The following is an 18606-nucleotide window of genomic DNA, read 5'->3' as shown; positions in this document are numbered from 1 at the left end:
TTACACAGAAACTGCTGAACAGATTTCACCAGCACCAAGAACAGACCCACTAACGTTTGGTGCTGATCCACATAACTTTCTTTACGGGCCAATCTGATATGCGATGAGGCTTGATTGGATTAAAGAGGACTGTTGGGCCTTGGCGGAGGTATGCACTCTACTGATCTCGTTACATAGTTCAATAGTTTCTTGATGCCCGAAGAGATAAAACTTCATCATAAAAGCGAAGATCAGAGAATCTGTCGAGTTCAAACAAACAAATAATAAAAGCAGAACATTAAAACACAGACAACAGTCCAGCGCTTACGGACCGGAGCAGAATCTGGTGCTGCTGTTGAAAGGTTCTGCCAGCTCGATCCGTCTAAACATGTTTGAACTAGTCTGACGGTTCTGTGAGAACGTCGAGTCGCCTCAGCAGAGCGAAGATAAAATGGAACTTTCTGATCCGGGGAACACGAGGCAGCGAAGTTACCGAACACGGGTCGATCACATCTGTGGACTCATCAGCTGGCTCAGTGTGGACGACATCAGAACCCGACGTACCAGACGAGCCTGGACCGACTCTGAACCAAAGGCTTTAAATCTAGCCGGGTGTTTGTACAAATGTCAGTTCAGCTAATGAGAAACTTCGATCTTGTGGTCACATTGAAACGGGCATTTTAAAGGAACAGTTCACCCAAAAATAAACATTTCTGTGCACCACAACAACCAGACTCCATTTATTTTCTACATCAATTTAAAGGGAAGCTGAATTCAAACTGCAGCTGCTGACTGATGATACTGAATATTCCAGCTCACCTACGAGCTGCTGAGTGACTCGTAGACTTTGTGGTCACGATTTACCTTAATAACACCAGGTTTATAAATAGATCTGCTTTAATACTTAAAAACTGTACAGATCTCTGTTCACCCCCTTTTACACCGTTTCACTTTAAAAACCAGCCACAGTTCCTCGTCAGAGGGACTCGGCTGCGTGTTGGAGACGAGAGTTTGGTAAGAAGCAGAAACAAAGTGTTATGTAGTGCTGAGAGGTAAAGTCATGTATACGTACGTCTTATAACACCAGCAGAACCCCAACGCAAAGAAAAACAACTTCACTTTTCAAGTAAAACAGAGAATAAGTTTACAAAAAATATCTACCTGTATCTTACAAGTCTGTCACCAAACACAAAGAGTCGTTTAAAAAACTAGTAATCGCTCCAAATAATAATTATAATTACACAAAATACAGTATTTTCAGGCAGTCAGCATATAAAGCATGTACAAATCTGGAGCTCGTGTGCAGTTTTGGGAGCGAAACAGGTTAAAGTGTAATTTTACAACAAAACGAGCTAATTAGCATTAGCAAAAGCAGGATTCAGTAGGAAGCATCTCGACGTCTCGGGTAAATGTTTTGGCTTTAAATTTGGCGTTTTTTTTTTTTTTTTTTTAAAGTCGTAATAAATAATTAATATGATCAAAGTAAAACAAACGAATGAGAAAAAGCTTCACTGCAGGTTTGTTCTCGCTGTCTGCATATAAATACACAACAACAAGCAGCCTTGTCATCACAACGTCGATCAAAACTACAGAATCACGAGAGATTCGATCCTCAGGTGAGATTTCACTTCGTCTGGTCGACGACTATCAAAGTGTCACATGACACCAGGTGTGTGTGCAGGTGGCGGTTCAGTATATTACAGTATTCATTCACAACGTGTTCGGACTCACTGAAGGGTTTCATTTCAGAATGAGGAGAGCATCTGTCAGTAGGAGGGAGAAGATGGATCGTACGCTCCAGAACAGGTGAGTCGCTGCTCAGGTGTGAACGTGGAGAACACAAGTGAACCTGAAACAGTGTCGCACAAACCAAAACATTGATGTTGCAGCTCTGAAACAGCTGAACATTTAAAAAACGTTTCCAACAGTTGATGTATTGATGTTTCCACTGCTGCTGCCACCACAGATTTACCTCTTCCAGTTACAGTCGGAACAGTCGGTGCAGTCGGTACAGTCGGTGCAGTCGAACAGTCGGTACAGTCGGTACAGTCGGTACAGTCGGTGCAGTCGGTGCAGTCGAACAGTCGGTACAGTCGGTACAGTCGGTACAGTTGGTGCAGTCGGTGCAGTCGGTGCAGTCGAACAGTCGGTACAGTCGGTACAGTCGGTACAGTTGGTGCAGTCGGTACAGTCGGTGCAGTCGTACAGTCAGACAGTCGGTACAGTCGGGACAGTCGGTGCAGTCGGGACAGTCCGTACAGTTGGTGCAGTCGGTACAGTCGGACAGTCGGTACAGTCGGTGCAGTCGGACAGTCGGAACAGTCGGGACAGTCGGTGCAGTTGTACAGTCGGTACAGTCGGTGCAGTCGTACTGTCAGTGAAGACGTACAGTCGGTACAGTCGGTGCAGTTGTACAGTCGGTACAGTCGGGACAGTCGGTGCAGTTGTACAGTCGTCACTGCGGCTCAATGGGCAGAAATTTAAAAAAAAATGAAACTCTCAGTTAATTCTCTGAATCAAAGGTTGCTTGTGAGGGAGGGAGTGCCACTCTGTTTCCCCAGCATACACTCACAGTGTATTTTAAAGCCTGCGCTCTATATTTGTGATGTTTGGTGTGTAAATGATTCACACTCAAAAACAGCTGCGACACAACTGCAACGACGACAACGTGATCCTTTGACTCAGCTGAGATGATTTTGTCTCGCAGGTGGAAACGTGAGTCAGAGCTGCAGAGAGGAGTTAATTCATGTCGCGACTGAATATCAAACTTATTTTGACAGCTGAGACGAAGCATCAACTCTCACCTCTCCAGAGACGTCAGAGTGACACTTCTAGAACGAGACAAAAAAGATCTTAATAAAAAACGGAACGGTCTCTGACTGATCCCTCATCACCACACAGTCACTCCTCCTCCTCCTGCTGCTCCTCCTGCTCCTCCTCCTCCTGCTGCTCCTCCTGCTCCTCCTCCTCCTGCTGCTCCTCCTCCTGCTCCTCCTCCTCCTGCTCCTCCTCCTCCTGCTGCTCCTCCTCCTGCTCCTCCTCCTCCTGCTCCTCCTCCTCCTCCTCCTCCTCCTCCTCCTGCTCCTCCTGCTCCTCCTCCTGCTCCTCCTCCTGCTCCTGCTGCTCCTCCTGCTCCTCCTCCTCCTGCTCCTCCTCCGTCTCTTTTGAAATGAAACTCTTCAGATGTCCTCCGACCTGCTGACAGTCTCTGTCCACCCGACAACAACTGTCCATGAGCAAGGCACCGATTCCAGTGCGGCTCATGGTCATAACCTTCGACCTCTCACCTCCTTCCTGGACTCTGATGAAACTCTGATCACATCTTCTTTCAACAACAGGAAATAATAAAACCACTCCAAATGGATTTCAAATTAAAAGTCCTGTGCAGATTCAGAGATCACAGAGATGTGGAGTTTGGGTCTCTGTTGTCACGACTCGAGACACATTCTGATCCGACTGAATCTGCGTTTAAAAACTGGGTTGTTAGTTGAATTAATGTTCTGAAGAAAAAAGGCACATCGTCATGAACAACACGGCAGAGTGTGGTGAGAGCGACGCTCCGGTTTTACCTGCGACACAAAGAAAAACGGTACTAGCTTTAGTTAAATGTACCGAGAGATCCTGCTTTTATTTTTCACCACTTCCTGTTTCAGTCATCGTCTCATCCGGAGGTGTGTTTGTTTCGGGACCCGGGCCAGCCTAAGTCCGAGGGGTCGGGGGGGGGAGTGGGACGAATATTCGACAAATCTTTAAGGATCAGTTCAGTTTTCTGCTTCCTCATCCGGACTCGGAGACGGAGACGGATTCCGCCCGTCCTCTGAGCCCGCCGGGCGGCTGCAGGAGGTTTCAGGTCATACGAAGACCTTAGCGAGCGCGTCGGCCCCGGCGCTGCCGATGTAGCACTTGGTTGGGTGGAACGCCACGTCGTGTATCGACTCCTCGAACTTCTTACGGTGAGCGGTGAACTCCTGGATGCATGTCTTGCTCTCCATGTTCCACAGACGGATCGAGCAGTCGTGACCTGGCGGGAAGAGACAGACAGCCAATGAGAAGGGAGGAAGGTCGCGCACGCACACATGCTAACACCGTTAGCTGAGCAGCTACAGAGACTTCAGCTTAAAAAGAGTTTAAAGAACAACTTTTAGAGTCAGTTTTGACGAGCTGATGGAGACATCTGATGTTTTAAATCAAGTCTCAGCTGCTGCAGCTGTTCAGCAGAACGCTGTTTCACTGTGAAGCTCCAGAACTGTTCTGTGGACTACGACTCTTCACCTGACTTTATATCATCAGAAAGGTTTGTATACATTGTGTTAGCGAGCTGTGTGACATCACAGTCGTCTCTTCACAGATGTGGTTTGAAACAGTCTCTGATCTCATCTACGTACGTTAGTTTGGAGGCGGAAACATTTTCATAAATGTGACGCCATTAAGTGTTTGAATATTTAAAAATAAAATGAAAAAAACCTTCTGCATTTCTTTTATTTTTCCAGCTGAACAGGAAAAGAACCAACGTGTGAAGTTTATTAAATGTTTATCTGTATGAACACTCACTTCCAGACATGAGGTACAGTCCGTTTGGATCCACAGCGAGACTCGTGACGGAGTCCAGGTGAGCGACCATCGAGTGGATCAGCTTACCTTCGATTCAGAGCAGAACAACAGATTACTTCTGATCTCGTCTCACTCAAAGTATCTAACACAATAAACCACAGAGACACTTGATCCAGTCCGCTGTGCTGTGAGGTTCATTCACTCAAGTACAAATCAGAGGTACTTCTGTTAAACACTTCATATTTTACAGCAGCGTTGGTTTGAAATGGGTCGTTATTCTGTTTCCATTAGATCACTGATGGAGTGAAACACCATCCAGCACAGCGCTGATTGGCTCAGGTTCAGATGAATCTGGCGCTGAATAACTCTTATTTCCTTTAACTGTGTCAACATCTCGACCTGTTAGAGAGACGCCACCGTCGTTCAGTATTTTGCTTCCATTAATAAGTTTCAGAGTCCAAGAAATTTTGGACTTCCAGTGCAGGTCAAGCACAAAAAGACTTGATAACATAAGATAACTGAGCAGCACCTCCCTGACCTCCCACCTCCACCTGCTCCTCAGGTGTTCCGTCTCTCAGGTATCACCGCCGGTGTTTCCTCTCCTGGTGAGCCTCAGAGGAGATTACACAACACTCTTCCCGGGCTGACTGGGAACATTTCTGACCAGCAAACCCAAATGTGGAGGAAGGTTCCTGTAACACATGCGGTGCTGCTGGTTCTGTTACCTGTGTTGTTGTCGAAGAACTGGATGTGTCGGTCCTCCTGAGCTGTGATGGTGATTGGCAGCGTGGGATGACTCAGCACTTTGTTGATCTTGCAGGGAGCGTCTGTGTGGAGGCGGACGTGAGAAGGACGACATTAACATTTAAAACCAACAATCTCCGTCTGTCAGGACTGAGAGCAGCAGCAGACGAGGAGAGTTTTAGGATCTTTATGTTTTATGTGTCACACGGCCCGATTGATCGTCTGGCTCGGTGCTGCAGAGCTTCACTGATGAACAAGAACTATTAAAAACACATCAGTGAGATTCTCGTCTTCAGTAGGAACCAAAGAGCTGACAGGAAGTCAGACAGTGATAAGAGACGGACGGAGGTGTTGTTGTGTTCGAATACGGAGGCCCAGAGGAGACCTCGTCAAGACGATGACTTTTCATTTGATTCTATTTATATTCATCTTATTTTATCTCATCTTACGAACTGAAGACAAAAATGTAACTCCAAAAAAAATCAAGAATTTTCCACAAAAAACAATTAAAATGCATCAATTCAATATTTTCACAGACTTCTAAGGAGGTTCTACAGTCGTGTTAGAGAGAAAATGGAGACCTTTTGTTTTGTCTGGACAGTATTAAATGAAACAAACGTCTTCATGTATTTTCTAACAATCTGAAGACAAAAACAACGATGGAATGAGAATATTGTCGGTGTGATCTGATGGTTTGTCGTCTCAGCCTCAGACGGAGCTCCACTCATCCGACAGATCTTTACCGTGACTCGTGGTGATGTCACCTCTGTGTGGATCTGTGATTGGTCGGTTGATTTACCTGGCGGCCCGGCGGACTCCAGCTTCAGGACGAGCTGCTGCGTCTCCATGTTGAAGAGTCCGATGTGGCCGGTGGTGAAAGACGTCACCATGTGAGCCGGCTCGCTGCTCACCAGGTCCACTGAGGTGGGAACGCCGAGCTCTGACACACAGACAGCAGAGACCCATCAGGTGAGAAGCTGTCGACAGGTGAACCAGGGAACCAGAACCCACACAGAGCCGGTCAGCCAGCGTGGCTTTACTCACCTCCTCTCTCGTTGAAAACAGCGAGAGACGGCGAGGTGTCGGCGGCGTTCCACAGCCGGACCGTTCCGTCAGCCGAGCAGGAGAGGAGGCGGTGGTGGGCGGGGCCGTAGACCAGACCCCACACCGAGTCCGTGTGGCCGCACAGTGCCCCCCGCAGGACCACCGGCTCTGAGAGAGAAGAGAGGTGAAACACAGAGAACAACAAAAAACACACCTCCTGCAAAACCTCCATCAAACTATGTCAGCTCCGGAGCGTACCATATGAGTCGTAGGGGTCCACGTTGGGGTTGGGGGTGTTCCAGCTCTGGATGGTTCCGTCCACCCCGCCGCTGAAGCACTGCTCCCCGCTGGAGCTCATGGTGACGCACAGAACCGCTCCGCTACACAACCAAAAGACAAGTCCACCTCAGTATCACTACGGCCCGGAACCTGTGAGACTTCTGTCTTTATACTTTTAATTCACAGCATCTCACCTGTGAGCTCTGAAGGTGTAGATGGGCTCCACGTCTAAAGCTGCACATCTGGAACATCGAAGAGGAAAAATACGACATGTTAGAGAACTAAAACTAAAGGCCCGTCTCTAACAGCGGCCTGCAGCTCGGGGAAGTTTTAAGCTCTCACTTCTTGGCGGGCGCCGTCTTCTGGAGGTTCCACAGTTTGAGGGTGTGATCCTCGGAGGCCGTGACCAGGACGGGCTCCACCGGGTGGAAGGCCAGACTCCGGACCGAGTCAAAGTGGCTCCGCAGGGTGAACTTGGGGTTCCAGGTCTTCCTCAGAGCGTCTTTGTTATTGGTGATCTGAGTGAGGGAGGGCTCTCAGTTAACATGCTGATGGCACTTCTTTTAGCTTTTCATGTGATGTTTGGAGTTCTGTGCGTCTGTAACCCGTCAGACTGTCGGGCTGTTTCACTCACGTCGTACGCCAGGCTGTCGGCCTCGTTGGCCACGGTCAGTCCGGCCAGTTCTCCCAGTCCGAGCTCGTTAGAAACTGCCTCGTCCACTCTGCCCAGGATGAACGACTTCCCAGACGACGGCAGGAAAGTCATCGCCTCTACGGAGACAAAAGAAAGTGTCTTCATGCAGCGTTTGAAGTGTTTAAATGAGGAACATCTTGCTCTGTTTGTGCAGAAAACACAAGTTGATGAACAGACTGATGAACTGAGACGGAGGGCAGCTTACCGTCTTCAGGCCGCCCCACTTCAGGCTCACTGAGTCTGGGTACAGCAGGGCGGGAGGGGGGCGTCACGGGCGGCTGCATGGAGGGAAGCTCCTCAGCATCCCGCAGGTTAGCCAGCATGTCCTGGAGCTTAGACCGGTTCGGCCCTGGAGGAGGAGGAGGCAGAAACATGGAGTCAGAAGAAGCTCAGAGGGGGATTATATGTGAAAAGAGTTCTGGGAGAAGGAGATGAAAAAACAGACATTAGCAAAGTGAAGACAGCTGAAGTGAGAAAAAAAGGGAATGTAATGAGTTTGAAGAAGAAGAAGCAGCGGCGGCTCTGCAGGAGATGGAACAGAAACCATGAAGGGAAATAAAACCAGAGACACAAAGTGACAACAACCAGAAACAAGATGGAAGAGAACAGATAAAATGTGGCAGCTGCTGTTTGAGCTGCACGAGTCATCAACACGAAGACGTGAAGAAACAAACGGGATGGAAACAAGTCTGGATATTATCGAGATTCATCGCTATCAGAAAACTGCACGACTGCAACGTCACCATTAACCTGCAGTCGGTTACTGTTGGCTTTAGCTGATACATGGAATGAAACGAGAGCGGAGGATCAGACGGTTTACTGTCAGTGCATTGCTTTAGTGAAGAGATTACAGACGTTAAAACATAAAGAAAAGATAACGTGGATGATGAGAGAGAACAGATGATGAAGATGAAACTGAAGAGATGAAACAAACGCAGCCGCAGAGCGACATCAGCTCACATCGACCAGCTTCAACACTGAACCTCAGGACAGGAAGAGACTCTGAGATCAACAGGAAGGAAACTGAAACACGACTCACTTCTTCTGCTGCAGCAGGACAACGTGTCAACGACCGCTGAGGTGGTTTATTTCACACCGCACCAAACTAAACTGCACAGAAATCGATATATCTTCTCAGACGTGGACGCTCGCAACAGGTTCACGACAATCTGACCGGTCGGACTGTAAAGACGTTAGTGAGCTACACTGAAGAGCTGCTCTGCTTCCTGACACGCTGATGTCACGAGCTGCAGTCAGTGTGATGAAGAATCACTGAATCTACATCATCTCTGCTCAGCTTTGTCAAACTGGCACCAAAATGCAGCGAATGAAAACAGACTTCCTGTAGTTTGGCGTCTTGGAGAAACACCTGCAAAATCAACGAGGGCGTCGTTAACGAGGGCGTCGTTAACGAGGGCGGCTCCAGTCACGTGAACCTGCAGCAGAAGGTGTCTGCTTTAACGTTTGTCTCGTTAGCTAATGAAGACAACAGACAGATACAGACTGGAGGTGGACAGGTCGGTGGTATTAATGATATCAGCCCTGCAGTGTTTACACTGATGCATAGCTTGTAAACAGGGACAGTGAAGGCATCAGCTGCACATCATGTGTTTATATCATCACCGTGTGGGAACCAGCTCCATTCAATAACTCGCTGGTTATGTTACACAACAACTGACCACATCAGTCGTTTGTACTCATTAATTAAAATCCCTTAAAAACCTTCCAGGGAATCCAAAGTAAACGCGTGCAGAGCGATTACATAACAACTGCTGTAGAGACTGTTTGCTGTGCAGAGAGACTCTGGAAACTGATTCACCCAAAATCCCTGAACTACTCGTAGCTTCAGCCATCACAGATCGGACTAAATGAGTCGTTACGTGACGACATGTTGTCGCTGCCGTCCACATGGAAACACTTGTGTGTGTAAACGCAGGTGTTTTGCATCGTTTCGGCCGATCGTCCACATGGATCCTGTAAACAGACTCTTTTGAAACCAACATTTTAAAACGCTGCCCTTGCTTGTTCTCATGTGGGTGGCGAATCCAGGCATCGATGACGCCATGGCCCCGCCCCTCGACCTCTGAGCCCCGTGACCTCTCATAACAACAACAACAGTGATGGACTACATGCTTGTGTTCATGCTGCAGAAGACATTGAGCCTATCAGGGTTACTAGGGCAAAATATTCTGCCGCTCTGCCACGACGCTGAGCAAAATGGATTATGGACAACCGACTTGCCAATTTGATCTTCTTGTTGTTGTGTTCAGTTTCTGTCTGTTTGATTTATGCGCATGCTGTGTCACTACTTCTCTGTTTTTGGTGAATTTCATGGCCTGGAACTACTGCATGTTGATTGGTTTACAATGGATGCCAACGGGGGGAAAAAAAGACTATTTTGGTACGTGTGGACATGGCCTTTAGTTTCATACGTAGGCAAACAAACTGAGGTGTTATCAGACACTTTTCAAGTGGTATTTGTGTGACGGTCTCTGGGTTCATGATGAACTTGCTGATGTTAGTAACCCAGTGAAGCCTGACCAGACTGAGAGGAGAGGAAACACAAAAACAAAGAGAGAGTCGGAGGAATGAAAATCAAAAGAGGAGGGAGGATGAGCTGCAGGCCCGGAGCACCACTTACTCTTTACCCCCTTCTTGCCCTTGCGTTCCTTCCTGTACTGCTCCTTGAGCTGCGCTATCAGTCCCTGGTCCACGTCCCAGGCCAGCTCACCCAGAGGAGACTGCTCTTCCTTCTCTACAGGCCAGCAGGAGGAGGAGGAGGAGGAGGAGGAGGAGGAGGAGGAGGAGGAGGAGGAAGGTGGGGTAGAAACCTGGGTTAAGTGTCTGGATGCACTACAGCACATATCCACCAACTTTACTGTGACAAACCTACTGAGGCAGACGGGAGGAGAAGGAGGACGTTTACTCTAACGACCGGGTCCTTCAGTCGGTGCTGCAGAGACTCCACTTAAAGGAACAGTTCACCCATAAATCAGTATTTAACTTGGACTTTCACCAGCATGGAGGGAGGAGATGATGACTGGAGAACTTTCACTCTCTGGTGAACTGTTCCTTTGACTTTACAGATGAGTCACGAGGCGTCACAACACATGAAATATGAAGCGTGTATTTAAGTACTAATGAAAACTTAAACGTGCTTATTCACTATATGTCTGAACTTTAGCACACAGACAGGAAGAGGAGTGAAGCAGCTGTGTTTCCCTCCTGCTTCCTGTATTCATGCTAAGCTAGGCTAACTAGGTGCGGCCTCCATGAAACACTTTAACGATCACCTTTTTTTCCCCTTACTGTCAATCCTCCTGCAGCTTAACCTGAGAACAGATCTACAAAATAAGATCTCATACATTAAACAATCCCTCATCAAACTCACAGCCCTTCAAAATAAAGTGCCGTGGGACTGATAACATCACACCAGCGCTCCTGTTAATGAACGCCACGTAATGAGCTGATGTTAATGAACAACTGAGCTGCTCATCAATCATTTCTGAAACATGGACGACGACAGAGAAACAGGAGGAACATCAACACCACTGAAGCCGGACACACAAACAGGAAACACATAAAACAAAGTCACATGACGTTCATGTGACTTAACTGGTGAATATGGAAACACAAATGAACACAGAGCAGGCGGAAACACATCGAAGCCAAGCGGCTGCAATCCAGACGAAGATTCAAACACACTCTGATGTTTCTCTGCCGGCGTGGGAGTGAAATGTTGATGTGACGACGCCACAGAACAGCTCGTCACTACAGTGATGGAGGAAGTCTCTGCAGCAACATGTCTTTCCTACAAAGAGACGTGATGTGGTAACACACAGTCACACCTGCAGCTTCAGGCCAACAGGGGCCCCCTACAGGTAAAGAGAGGAACAGCAGCTGTGCACACCTGATGATATAAGAACAAAGACGTCGCCTCCTGCAGAGGGTTAAAGGGTTAAATGTGAATCTCAAATATTCTAAAGAAAACAGCTGCTGTGCCACTGACGGCCTGCAGGGGGCGCTGCTGTTCCACCTGCTGCTGTTCCACCTGACACAGGTGGGCAGCTGCTGACCCGACGTGGACTGAGCTGCAGTAAAAGTTCCCGCCTATCTTGAAGTGTCATGAATGTTAAAATCAGGGAACCAGATTCTGCTCCTGACAGCTGAAGCGATGATGTGAATAAACCAAAGTGAACACTAGCAGATCCACAAGATGAGACTCGTGCAGAGACTCTGAGGAGAGTCTGCAGGACTGGCTGCAAACTGAGACCCACAGAGGATCGGATCGGTTCTGAAAAGACTTCAGAAGAGACAAATCTGCTTCATAACAGACGAGTTTAACTGTCCTCGGTTTATTTTCTCCACCGACTGATTGTTTCACAGATCCAGATAAAAAGATGCAGCTTTGAAACAAAAGAGAAATCTAAAAAGAGAAAAACAGATTATTTTGTTCTTGCTCTCAGGCCTCAGCGCGGCGCTGAGTCAGCACTCCTTTACAACTATCTGGACTGTGAAGTGTTGAGTCACAGACTGCGTGGGGAAGCTTTTTGTCATCAGCCGAATGACACTGAATGCGTTGCTAAGTAACAGAAGGAAAGAGAGGTTTGTGTAACGTGCGGGGGCAGCCGGGTCAGCCGGGTCAGCCCAGAACTTTACTGTGCAGCAAGAGTGTTTATATACGTACGGAGAGGAAATGTGTCCGTGTGCTGTGACGATCAGAACCACATTCATCTTTAATCTCTTTAAAATAAGACGTTTGAATTATTGTTCCTGTGACAAGTACTCTCACACAGAACACAAATATTAAATCATGAAACAGGAAATAATTTTATTTCTGGACGAGGTCGATTATTCCAGCGATGGTTTAAAAGGTGCAACATGTAAGAGTTTAAGTTTACAACTTTCAGATATTAGAAGAAACATCAGTTTTTACATCATTTACGTCTTTGTACTGTGTTGCTGAGATATCCACTCGGGTCACATGTAACATCTCTGAGGTCCTGGTTCTGAACGGGAAGCTGCACAGCTAACTAACAATCAGACCGCAGCTTCAGTGAGCAGAAGTTAGCGGTGACTCTGAAGACACATTTCTCACATTCTGCACCTTTAAAAACACTTTGAGCTACTTTATTTGTTCCTTCACTGCATGTATTTTAATAACAGTAACTCTGATAAGTCACTCTTGCATCTTGCATCGAGCCAAAGTAACAGGATTTTGGATTCTCCTGCACAGATAAAGGATGAGTAGCTGGTGGTTAGCTCGTCAGCCGGTCGTCTTTAAACACATCTGATCTAATTTGTTTTCGAGGGGAAACAAAGAGCAAGCCGAGCCTTCGATCACGATTATCTCGATCCTCCTGCAGTACGTTGAGGCCTTCAGTCTACATACAGCAGTCTCACCTGATCACCAGAGAAGGAAAAACATTTCTGAGTATCGAACATAAAAGAAAAGTCAAATGATCAAGTTCTTCACAAGTTCTGGATTTAATTCCCTCTGACTGACTGAAACTGGCAGACGTTTGATCAGCCCCTCATCCTAAAGTCTCACCCCACTCTCCGCTGTCCTCTCCACTCCTGGACTCAGGCGGCGAGCCATCCAGCTCGTCCGGACTCGCCAAGAAATCAAAACCCTTCAGAGCCTCCTCTGTGTCGGGGTCGTCGCTGAGGTCGGAGGTCGTGGAGGACGGCGTGGACGACTGCTTCTTCCTCACCATCTGTCAAAGGGCACAAAGACAGGAAGAGCCATAAAAACACTGCAGCTCCCGACTTTATATAAATCACACGTGCTCACATATACCAAAAGCAACAACGATCGCCGAGTGTCGAGCGATTGCAGGATGAGGATGTGTTGAGTGTTGGAGTCTTACTGCAGCCAGGTCCAGGATGGTCTTGTCCCGTCCTTCGCTGTCCTCCTCTTCATCCTCGTCACTGAACTCTGCTGCAGCGCTCTCGATGAACTTGAAGGCCTCCAACACGGTGGCCGAGTCGGACATGTCGGGTTTACTGGAAACAGAGAAGAGAAGAGAAGAGAAGAGAAGAGAAGAGGTGAGCCCTGTTTTCACATATTTTGGTGTCATCAAAGCCACCAGACTCCATAGACAAAAACACTCATTTTAGCTTGCAGGACACAGGGTTGCTGGTCGCTGCTTCGATCAGTTAGTCTGTTTGTGTTATCGTACAACTTTGGTGTTTCAACATTTAAGTTCAGGTCCAAATAACCTTAACCAGCTGCTTACTGCCAAGAGAAAGCAACTGGAAAAACACAGGACAAACTCAGGTGGGTCTCAGGTCGTACCTGACCATGCCGCTGTCCTTCAGTGACGACGGTTCGGTGCCGTTCACCATCGGTTCGGCTTTCTTCTCTGACGGTTTGTCTCCTGAGTCTCCGGTCAGGCCGAGCAGCGCTCTGACTCTCTGAGACTTCACATCCAGGATGGTGTCTGTGTATCCGACCTCCTGCAGGTACCTGAGGGTGGAGACAAGAGACGACCGGCTGCAGGTCAGACGAGGCTGGAGAGGAAACCACAAATCATTTAGATCTTTACATCCGAAGCAGAACTGGAGATCCTTCCTGCACTTTATTCTCTCCACCGCTCCTACATGCACTTGTCAAAAGAAAAGAAAAACATCTCATGGATGACACAGCTAGCTTAGCCTTTGCCTGCGGCTAGCTTAGCATTAGCCTGCAGCTTCACCTACAGACTCTTCTCCTGTGTGATGAAGACGATCAGCCGACTGGAAACTGAGTGCAGCATCTGATGTTGGTTTACTTTCTTTTTCAGAGATCCTTTATTGACTTGTCCGTGAAGAGGGTTCACTCCAGACAGATCTGAGAAACTGATGAATTTCTCTCTTCTGTAGTGAATGGTTGGATCCCTGAATAACTTTGCAGAACCTTTGTATGTTTTGTGTGCATATCTGTAAAGTAACTAGTAACTAAAGGTGTCACATAAATGAAGAGGAGCAGAAGTAAAAAGCGGCATGAAAAGATTAAGTTAAGTACAGTAATTGAGTACATTTACTCGTCTACATGACAGTAAACAGTCACACATACAGTCTATTGAGCGACAGCAGCCGGCCCTGAACGCCTCGCTGTCGGTGCCTTGCTGTACCCGCTGAGCTGCACAACACCACAATTATATCAATGGAGCAGCATCCTTAAAGGGCAATGCCACCAAGTTCAGGGGGGTGTTCAGATCCACTGTGAGTCTGAACAGTTCGCTCAGTGTTTGACGGGACTCACAGAAAACTGAGAACAGATATATAAACATTTGTATTCAGACTGATTCTTTTAGTCTCAGATCTGTTAGAAATGAACACTGCTGTAAGAAGAGACACATCCGAGGAGTCGATGCTCCACTGAATCCAACAGACGTCTCTGATGCGTGTTCTGCTGTCCTTTGGCAACGACATTAAAGTTTTTAAGTTTGCAGAATATCCTTTAACTCACAATATCCAATAAGCCAATCAGAAGAAGCTCGGTGTACTGTACCTTCAGCCGGGACAGCAGAGAACAGCTGCTGATCTGAGAGCAGCCAGAGGTTTAACCAGAGGTTCAATACTCAACCAGCCGCGAGCTCAATCTGAACAACATCCAGTGTGTTTGTTCACAGAGGGAGGGAGAGAGGCTCCTCCCCTTTTCTCTCTCTCTCGCTGTACCAGCCTCTCCAGTCGCAGGAGGCATCGACGCCTCCACACAAGCCTCCATTCACTGTCACAACACACACACACGCACATACACACACACACACACACACTACTTGTACGAGGGTCACGTTAGCGAAACGGACACAACGAAGAAGAAGAAGAAGAAGAAGAAGATGTCCAACGACGCTCGCAGGGTTCAGCAGACATTTGGATTTTAAGTGTGAAGAAGAAGAAGAGAGTCCAGCATGCTTTAATGTGATGTCATCGGGCGCAGTGCATTCTGGTTGTTGTAGTTTTTTCCACTTTTTGGAGCCAAAATAACTGGAGTCCCATTAAGTGTTAATCTCATTAACAAGATCTGACTCTGCTGCTTTCTGCAGTGTGTGTGTGTGTGTGTGTGTGTGTGTGTGTGTGTGTAAACTCACTGTCTGAGCAGCTGGCGTCCTTGTTTCCAGCTGAGCTGATGGCTGCTGTTTGGAGGACTGGGAGCCTCACTGTCATTCCCCTCATCTGAGAGAGAGAGAGGGAGGAGAGGGGAGGAGGAGAGAGTGAATTGTCAACATGTTTCTATTCATCCATTCATTCATTAAATCCCACAGTGAGAGACATCCTCCTCCCCAGTTACATCCTGCTGATCCTCCTCAGGGGGATTCTGACGTTCCTCCCCAGATGGGATGTGAAATCCCCCCTGCAGGTCCGGAAAACGACCACAGGGGGGCGACAGAGAGTTGGACAGTTCTGATCAGAGGCTGGACCACCTCAGCACACACTCAGAGGGGTGTGAGGAGAGAAGAGAACCGAACCAAACCTGCTCATCCGGCTCGTCCTCACGTTCATTGCTGTCGCATGAAGAAGAGAAGCTCCTGCTGATGGAGCGTAACAGCTGCTGAGAAACAGGAATTGACACGTCAGTCTCACCTGAGTCGTAGTTCGGAGGTTTAATCTCTCCCTGGTTCAGTTCTGTCCCGTACTTCAGCTTGTGGTACTTCGCCCTGACGGCGAACAAACACACACAACAAACACAATGTAAAGAAAATCTGCACGAGAAATCAAGTCTGAATCTTTGTTTTATCGTTGAAAGAGCTCCAGTCGAAGGTCACACGATGGAAAACATGACTGGGACACACAGGATGAGGTTTAAAGGTTTAAACGAAGCAAACCAACGTCTGAGAGAAAGAAAATAAATCTTTACACAGATGAAATTACTCAGAAAGTGATCAGCAGTGATTCAAGATTCCTAATTAATTAATTATCTGCATTAAACACACCAGTCTGATCCTTTATCGAGCTGCTGTCATGTCCTTAATAAAGCTTGTTTTGGTGATGTAATGTCCTCTGACTGTTACATTGATGCATTTTAGTATTTTAACGGCTGTAGTTTTCCCACAACCCCCCTCTTCTGACCGCTTCAGTGAAAAGCATCCAGACCTGCCGATCAAAAACTCTCTCAGACGAGCAAACTGAGAAACTCGCCGCCAGATTATGTGATTTATTACTAATAACTCCATAAGAGGATCAGCTGCTCGGTGAGCTGCACGGATCAGTTTCACACCGACAGGCTGATCGAGTTTCAATCAGCATCACTTTGACTCTGTTCAGACCTCAGATCAGTGAACACACACACACACACACACACACACACACACACACACACACACACACACCAACCTGCTGCCACAAACACGCACCAGAGCACCAAATGTGGATTCATCCGCCGCTGAAAGTAGTCCTGCACAAATGCACCATATCCTCCTGTTCATGTGATAAAAACTACAGTGAGCAGCAGTTTGAGGAACTTTGTCTAAAGTTAGAATATAAAATGTAAATGTCTGATGTGTTGTGAAGATTTATGTCTTCAGTGGGAACCAATCAGCTTAGAGCGGAGAGCCGCAGACAGGATGTCAGGAAGTCTTGAGAGACGGACGAACATGTTGGTTTGACTTTGAATATGAGATTTCCACAGAGAGAATTGGAAAGCGGTTCCAAACCTACAGGGGGCAGCAGATCACCAGAGCAACAGCTGCTCTTTGCTAGCTATCTTTGGCTGCAACAAGCTGCTGTTAGCTAATTAGCTTTGTGGCGGCGATATCGGATCATGGGAGGAGTCACCACAGATCAACCGGCTCATCAGCTGCCAGTGAAGACATCTGGACTGTAGACTGGGACTGAACTACAGAGGTGATTTACACTACAGAGGTGATTTACACTACAGAGGTGATTTACAGCAGCTCTGACCAGGACTGTGACTACGAGGATGAGAAGACACATCAGGAGAGGACAGAGAGAGAGAGTCGGACATCATCAGCATGGAGAGACAGAACATCTTCACATGTTACTGTGAACTGAGGATTGATTTGGACCGAACCAGAGGAGACTGTGGAGACAAACCAGAACTGTTATGGTGACTCAGTTTGACTCCAGTCTGAGTGAAGTGAGTCTGACGATGAGTTAATGAGCAGATCAAACTGGTCTGAGGTCAGTCAGAGACAGAAACTTGAGTTCAAACAGTGGACGGTTGGATTTTTCTGTTTATAATGAAAATAGGAGTCAAAATATTTCCTTTCTTCACATTTATGAGTTTATGTTGTTGACTTATTAGACTCAGAAGTGAACTGGCTGCTTTTACATCTCCAGCTGAAACTACAGACTGTCAGACTATCACCTTAGAGACAGAGGGTTGTGAGGAGGCTAGCTGTTAGCATGCTAACTCCAACAGACATCTCTGCAACACAGAACTGAGACAACTCTGACAGAACGTCAATACTGATGTTTCTTGACCCTCTGATCATGATGTTTCAGTTTTTGAATGTTTTAAACCAAAAGTGTATCCTTCTCTGACGGACTGCTCCTTTAACTCACCTCTCCTGTTTGAGGGCGTACTCCAGCATCTTGATCCGCCTCACCAGGTCTTTCTTCAGGTTCTCCTGGCCTCGCCTCTCCCCCTGCAGGAAGGCGATCTGAGCCTGGAAGACAACAGAGGAAATACAACACATTTCACTTCTATCCTATCAAATTGTTAACGAATGCGGTCGTTATGATTCGACCCCCGCTGTGTTTTCTATTAAACACCGAAGTTCAGTCGATCACACGAGGCTGAAAAACAGCAACACATGGAAGAAGCGAGTGCTGACAGTGGACGAGATGAAGCAGACCCTCAGGGGGTCGATGAGACATCTAATCTCCATTAAAATACGATGAGAAACTCAAACAGACTCGGTGAATGAACAAAACAGTGAAACAGAGTCTGGATCCATCTGACAGGATCGTTCTTCCTCTCAGCCGCTCTCATCTGTGTTGCTGTAATTATTCACCTCGTCGATCCTCTGAGCACTCATTTTCTCCGACGATCTAATTCCCCCACAGAGATCATTAAACCTTCATTCAGTCTAATTCTGTTTTCGTTTAAATCTCTTATGTGGTGCTCAGCTCCTCCGCTGCCCCGCCGAGGGTTGAACGGGGAAGCAGCCAGCGCGCTGCTTTTAGTGGATTTTAGAAAACCGTTTGTGATGTCTCTGAGGGGAAGTGTTGTGATGAGAGTGAGGGCTAAAATAACTCCATTGCAAAGCAAACAACAGTCTCCAGTGCAACTGAACAGGAACGTACTGCGACATTAGCATATTATGTTGATTATTTCCTCCATTCATCCACTGATTCTCAACTAACAT

The 18606-nt window shown here is 47.2% G+C and overlaps 1 protein-coding gene across 3 annotated transcripts in view; it reads right to left on the bottom strand.

Annotated features, from left to right (window-relative positions):
* Window positions 1-3050: 3050 nt before the first annotated feature.
* The window catches only part of strn (striatin, calmodulin binding protein), a 33661-nt gene continuing 18105 nt past the window's right edge, over window positions 3051-18606 (bottom strand). Inside the window, exons 2-18 of one of the 3 annotated variants that reach the window (XM_037105808.1) lie at window positions 17801-17904; window positions 15860-15933; window positions 15367-15451; window positions 13590-13760; window positions 13162-13297; window positions 12843-13008; window positions 9933-10046; window positions 7497-7640; window positions 7232-7368; window positions 6940-7115; window positions 6792-6839; window positions 6577-6698; window positions 6319-6486; window positions 6074-6214; window positions 5256-5357; window positions 4531-4617; window positions 3051-4000 (exon numbers count right to left, since the gene is read on the bottom strand). In XM_037105808.1, coding sequence (XP_036961703.1) covers window positions 3831-4000; window positions 4531-4617; window positions 5256-5357; window positions 6074-6214; window positions 6319-6486; window positions 6577-6698; window positions 6792-6839; window positions 6940-7115; window positions 7232-7368; window positions 7497-7640; window positions 9933-10046; window positions 12843-13008; window positions 13162-13297; window positions 13590-13760; window positions 15367-15451; window positions 15860-15933; window positions 17801-17904 — 2145 coding nt within the window. In that variant the 3' untranslated portion in view covers window positions 3051-3830. The remainder of the gene's footprint in view (window positions 4001-4530; window positions 4618-5255; window positions 5358-6073; window positions 6215-6318; window positions 6487-6576; window positions 6699-6791; window positions 6840-6939; window positions 7116-7231; window positions 7369-7496; window positions 7641-9932; window positions 10047-12842; window positions 13009-13161; window positions 13298-13589; window positions 13761-15366; window positions 15452-15859; window positions 15934-17800; window positions 17905-18606) is intronic. The other 2 variants (XM_037105794.1, XM_037105801.1) reach the window with 2 other exon arrangements.

Source organism: Acanthopagrus latus, chromosome 1 (genome assembly GCF_904848185.1).
Source record: "Acanthopagrus latus isolate v.2019 chromosome 1, fAcaLat1.1, whole genome shotgun sequence".
NCBI classification, from domain to species: domain Eukaryota; kingdom Metazoa; phylum Chordata; class Actinopteri; order Spariformes; family Sparidae; genus Acanthopagrus; species Acanthopagrus latus.
The sequence above is the reverse complement of the archived record's forward strand: the minus strand, read 5'-3'. Positions and strand labels throughout refer to the sequence as shown.